The following is a 6864-nucleotide window of genomic DNA, read 5'->3' as shown; positions in this document are numbered from 1 at the left end:
TTTGGGTATATCCAACAGATGAATCCTAACAGACACGAATTTTTGAAGGGCCTATATAACGAAATCTAAACCGATTTCAACTAAAATTGCCACAAATTATATTATAGTAACTTGAGTACGTAGTGCAAAATTTTGTGTCGATTGGACCATTAAATCGGACGAAAATATATATGGGAGCTATATCTAAATCTGGACCGATTTTAAGGAAATTTAACACACATCATTCTAGACTTAATTCATTACGCTATGCCAAAATTTCGTGCAAATCAAAAGATATGGTACAATATTTATATAAAATCGGACGAAAATATATATGGGAGCTATATCTAAATCTGGACCGATTTTCAGGAAACTTAAGACACATCATTCCAGACCTAATTCTGTACACCATAGCAAATTTCGTGCAAATCGAATGATATATAGGGACTTTGGTACACCATTTACATTAAATCGGACGAAAATATATATGGGAGCTATATCTAAATCTGAACCGATTTTTCCCTATTTCAATACGGTTCGTCCTTCGGCCAAAAAAGTGACCCATGTCAAATTTCATACAATTCGGATCATAAATGCGACCTGCACTTTGTTTACAATTTAACATGGACGGACATGACATGAATCGACTTAAAAAGTGATTCTATGCATATTCTCAACAGGAACCATGTGTCTATCTCGTTTCCTTTTGCTTGTTACAAACATATGCACAAAGACATAATACCCTGTACCACAGTGTGGTGAAAACAAACGGTATACTTCAAAATTCTCCTATAAGCCACTGTCTTTACCAAAAATACAACAACTTATAATTTGATAGCTATCAAATTGCTGTAGCATTGAAGTTTACGTTTTATGTCAAAAGTCTAATCCATATAAGTATTTTGCGGTAATTTCTATCCCGCTCATTGACAAGTTAATGACAATTGTTAGACTCGAACGGAAACTCCAATCAAATCCCACTCGGCGCATAACATACGGAAAATTCCCTAGCGTATTTTGTAGTTTTTTCGTTTTTATTTTCATTAACCGTAACAACGTGGAGGTTAATTTATTTTTAATCATAAGCTTTAAATCTTAATTCATTCACACACACACGCACAGGTCTTAAATAACACCATGCGAACATTTTGTATGAATGACAGCTTAAATGGCAATTTTTCGTGTAATTTAAATGTAAATCTTTTTTATTTGGCGCGTAGTATCGTTTCATTTACTGTATGCACCAACACCACCGCCGATATACCTTTAGTCGGACAGTGAAAAATTGTTTACATTCATCAAAACAAATCACAAAGTTGTAAAACATTTAGATCTTTGGGGTTTGTTGTTGTAGAGGTTGGATGTTTTATGGCGTTATTGAAGTTGTTGGTGTTTTTTTTTTTTTTTTTTTGTGGTACTGGTAACTGGACACACGCACGCACTTTGTTTGCAGATCAAATGTTAAGTGGTTGCAGTTTTGAATTGATTTTTTAATAGGAGGGCTTTATAAAAATGCTAGGAAAATTAACTATATTCTAACGAGTGCAAGATCTCCTAGCTACTATATAAATGGGAGGCAATATTGAAATTTAGAATCCGCGCTTACGTCATTAAAAGTCCTTGAACAAGTATTCCTTAAAACCGACCTTGATGATCCTATAAAATACATTAAATAAGAAAAAACATGAAATAATCCACGCCTATTACTCTAATGGTCCTTGAAAAATATGCTTCAAAAATCCACGTTTATTACCCTGATGGTCAGTGGAAAATATATTCTGCAAAAATCCACCCCAATTACTCTGATGGTCTTTGAAAAATATTCTACAAAAAATATTTTTTTATTTATTTCCTTGAACAAAATATTTCTTAAAAATTCACTTCTATTACTTTAGTGGTATATCTAAATCTGGACCGACTTTCAGGAAAATTAAAAAACATTATTCTAAATTTATTACGATATGCCAAATTTCGTGCAAATCAAAAGATATATAGGGACTTTGGTACACCATTTATATTAAATCGGACGAAAACGTATATGGGAGCTATATCTAAATCTGGACCGATTTTCAGGAAACTTAACACACATCATTCCAGACCTAATTCTTTAAAAATCCGCCATCAGAGTAGGCCCTTTAAAAAACCTTTGTCCTTGAGAAAATGTTCCTTTAAAATCCACGCTTATTATCCTGATGGTCCTTGAGACTTTAAAAATCCACGCCTATTATCCTGATGGTCCCCGAAAATATTCTTAAAAATCCATGCCTATTACTCTGATGGTTCTTTAAAAATCAACTCCTAATACCCTGATGGTTCTTGAAAAAATATACTTTAAAAATCCACGCCTATTATCCTGATGGTCCCCGAAAATATTCTTAAAAATCCATGCCTATTACTCTAATGGTTCTTTAAAAATCAACTTCTAATACCCTGATAGTTCTTGAAAAAATATACTTTAAAAATCCACGCCTATTTCCCTAATGGTCCTTGAAAATATTCTTAAAAATCCATGCCTATTACTCTAATGGTTCTTTAAAAATCAACTTCTAATACCCTGATGGTTCTTGAAAAAATATACTTTAAAAATCCACGCCTATTATCCTGATGGTCCCCGAAAATATTCTTAAAAATCCATGCCTATTACTCTAATGGTTCTTTAAAAATCAACTTCTAATACCCTGATGGTCCTAGAGAAAATATACTTTAAAAATAAACGCTACCCAAATAGTCGTTGACAAATATTTTTTAAAAAATATTTTTTAATTTAACGTGTGATATTTAAATTAAATATCCAGAGATACAGATAACATCGATAGCGATATTAAACTACTAATGTCTGTTATCATTTTAACCCAGTAATTAGAATTGTTATAAAACAATAAAGACACACCCAGTGACATGAACGAACAAAATCAGATAACTTTTTCTGTTTTCTAAATGGCCGATTTATCTGCTAATTTTCACATCATAAATCGTGTTAAATTTAATTTTGTACCGCCTTCGTAATACCCACACTAGAAAATATAGCACACCATCAAATATTTATTTCTAGAAATTACACCCATCCGTGAATTTTTATGAATACTTTTTCAAAGAATATTTTTTTCAAAGACTGCAAATTTATAAGCCTATATTTTTCAAGACCATTTTCACAAGGACTAGCAGAGCCATAAGTTTAAATATTAAGTGCTTTGGCAACTTCCATCTCTGTTATGAACACATGTTAAATTTTGTTTCGATCTGGCAACTCCTTCATATAGATACGTTGTGCAAAATTTCGTGTTAATCGGACAAACCTTAGGAGTTTGGTGCACCATTTATGTAAAATCGGACGAATACATATGCATATGTGGGAGCTCTATCAAAATCTGAACCGATTTTCAGGAAACTTACTACACATCATTCTAGGCTCAATTCAGTACGTTATGCCAAATTTAGTGCAAATCCAAGGATATACAAGGACTTTGGTGCACCATTTACATTAAATCGGACGAAAATATATATGGGTGCTATATCTAAATCTGAACTGATTTTCGCGAAACTTAACACACATCACTCTAGACTTCATACAGTATATATCTAAATGTCAGATTTTCTTTAAACTTACCACTCATCATTTTATACTTAATTTAGTACGCTAAGCCAAATTTTGTGCAAATCGAACGATATATATGACTTTGGTGCACTATTTACCATACATCTAATGAAAATATATATGGGAGCTATATACAAATCTGAACCGATTTTCCCGAAACTTTTCACATATAATTCTAGACTCAGTTCAGTATGATATGCCAAATTTCGTGCAAATCGAAGGATATAAAGGACTTTGGTGCACTATTTACCTAAAATCGGACGAAAATATATATGGGAGCTATATCTAAATCTGAACTGATTTTCGCGAAACTTAACACACATCATTCTAGACTTAATTCAGTACGAAATGCCAAATTTCGTGCAAATCGAAGGATACAAAGGGACTTTGGTGCAATATTTTCCTAAAATCGGACGAAAATATATATGGGAGTTATATATAAATCTGAACCGATTTTCCAGAAACTTATCACTCATCATTTTATACTTAATTCAGTACGCTATGCCAAATTTCGTGCAAATCGAAGGATATATATGACTTTGGTGCACTATTTACCTAAAATCGGACGAAAATATATATGGCAGCTATATATAAATCTGAACCGATTTTCCCGAAACTTATCACTCATAATTTTAGACTCAATTCAGTACGCTATGCCAAATTTCGTGCAAATCTAATGATATATAGAAACTTTGGTGCACTATTTACATAAAATCGGAAGAAAATATATATGGGAGCTATATCTAAATCTGAACCTATTTTCGTGAAACTTAACACACATCACTCTAGACTAAATTCAGTACGCTATGTCAAATTTCGTGCAAATTGAGGCATATTTAGGGACTTTGGTGCACCATTTACATAAAATCGGAAAAAAGTATGTATGGGAGCTATATCTAAAGCTGAACCGATTTTCGCGAAACTTAACACACATCAAATACAGTATACATCTAAATCTCCGATTTTCCCTAAACTTACCAATCATCATTTTATACTGAATTTAATACGCTATTCCAAATTTTGTGCAAATCGGACGATATGTAGGGACTTTGGTGGACCATTTACATAAAGTCGGACGAATTTATATGGGAGCTATATCTAAATCTGAACCGATTAGCACACATCACTCTAGACTTAATTCACTACGCTATGCCAAATTTCGTGCAAATCGATGGATATATAGGACTTTGGTGGACTATTTACCTGAAATCGGAAGAAAATATATATGGGAGCTATATCTAAATCTGAACCGATTTTCACGAAATTTAAGACACATCGTTCTATAATTAATTCAGTACCCTATGCCAAATTTCGTGCAAATCTAGGTATATATATATATGGACTTTAGTGCATTATTAACTGAAAATCGGACAAAAGTGTATATGGGAGCTATATCTAAATCTGAACCGATTTTCACGAAACTTAACACACATCACTATAGATTTAAATTGGTACACTGTGCCAAATTTCGTGCAAATCGAAAGATATATAGGGACTTGGGTGAACCATTCACATGAAATCGGACGAAAATATATATATGGGAGCTATATCTAAATCTGAACCGATTTTTCCCAATTTCAATAGGGTTTGTCCTTGGGCCAAATAAATGAGCTGTGCCAAATTTCATCCAATTCGAATCAAAAATGCGACCTGTACTTTGTTTACAATTTAACATGGACAGACAGACGGACGGACGGACATGCATAAATCGACTTAAAAAGTGATTCTATGTATATTCTCAAAAGGAACCATGTGTCTATATCGTTTCATAATACCCTGTACCACAATGTGGTGAAGGGTATACAAAATGCGGATGCGTCTTTTTTGAACACCCGTTTCTATGTTCTAGTGGAATTTTCAAAGCAAAGTGTTTATATTTTAGGTTATTTTATATTTTAGTTGTTTTTGGGGTTAATAACTTCTTCGCAGAACATTTTCAATATAAGTACAAAGGTAACGTGTGATTTAAAGGGTCTAGATCAAATTTCCAACCCCATTGTCTCTACAGTTTGGTATTTTTTAAAAAAATCACACCTGTAAAAGTCTATGAGACAATACATGTTTATAAAGGTCATAATTTATTTTTAAATCCACACTAATGATAGATAACATCTTTTGGATACTTCGATATTTTTTGTTCCCGTGTATAATTCATGTCGATCGTCTTAGCTATAATTTACTGATAAAAAATCTAATTGAAGCTTTTAACTAAAACAACAATCAAGTTAACACGCTTGTATTTTATCATCGCAGATTTTTTATCGTTAATTCACTATAAATATCGAAACCTATTTCGCAGTTTTATGGCAATACAACAATATGTCATATTCAACATTTATCAAATGTTCGCTAGTATATTTTGTCACAATTTCGTGTGTTGAGGCAGCCCGTTATGGATTTGCCTTTGAAAACGATGAGATGTTCGAAGGATGTCCCGATGTACCGAATAGCTTCAATGTAATAGATGTGGTTGATAATACCTTCATTGAAATGGAATATGCCGATGGATTTGTGAGTGTGGCCGGTAATCATACCCTATTGTGGGATGTCCAACCAACGGATCGCATTGAGGTGAGTAGACATCTTAAGTTATGGTTTATAGATTTATAGATAAAATCGCACTAGGCAAGTGGTGAAATGTATCACTATCGACGTGGTAGTTGGCAGCCAACACCATTTTCGATGACCATTACGGATTTCTGTAGTGTTCAATTTGATCCGAAATCCTTGTGGTATCAAGTTTGGACCAGACACATACCCAAGGAAAGGCGTAAATGTGTTAATAATTATGGTGTAAGTCTATCTATTTATGGGGAAATGTGAGTGTTTGTGTATTTTGTTTTTTTTTTCTGGGTTCTTCTTTTTTTATTAAAGCATAACTATTCGTACGGACCATTTACTGTCGATGTCAGCTATGAATCAATTACTAATCTTGAAGGGCGTTACAAAGTGATGGGTTACGGATATGCCTACGATGAGAATAATAAAAGACGCAATAATACTATTTGCTATCAGGTTATTGGGGAAATATATAAAATTTGAGACCATACAAAAATTTTTTTGTTGTTGTGAGATCTCTAGTAAATTAATTGGAATGATATTTTTATAATAAAGTACACAAAAAGTATATAATTGGCACTTGAAAACATATGTAAATAATTTTTTGAAAGAATAACATTTAATTGGCTGTATTAAAATATTCATTAAAAAATTCATATTTTAAAGTAATAGTTTCTGAACGGCCATGCAAAATCGCTTTAAAAATTAATTCTTGTTAAGATGCTTACAGC

The 6864-nt window shown here is 32.7% G+C and overlaps 1 protein-coding gene across 1 annotated transcript; it reads left to right on the top strand.

The window, feature by feature from the left end:
* Positions 1-5893: 5893 nt before the first annotated feature.
* On the top strand, positions 5894-6589 carry LOC133326990 (uncharacterized; the record flags this gene model as incomplete). Its single annotated transcript, XM_061535597.1, has 3 exons — positions 5894-6145; positions 6200-6367; positions 6449-6589. Coding segments are annotated over exons 1-3 (561 nt in total), but the record flags the coding sequence as incomplete, so codon positions are not given.
* Between the last annotated feature and the right edge of the window lie 275 nt (positions 6590-6864).

The sequence above is a fragment of the Musca vetustissima genome, unplaced genomic scaffold (genome assembly GCF_032173495.1).
Source record: "Musca vetustissima isolate MV318-11 ecotype Yass unplaced genomic scaffold, APGP_CSIRO_Mvet_v1 utg14546, whole genome shotgun sequence".
In the NCBI taxonomy this organism is placed as follows: Eukaryota; Metazoa; Arthropoda; class Insecta; order Diptera; family Muscidae; genus Musca; species Musca vetustissima.
The sequence above is the reverse complement of the archived record's forward strand: the minus strand, read 5'-3'. Positions and strand labels throughout refer to the sequence as shown.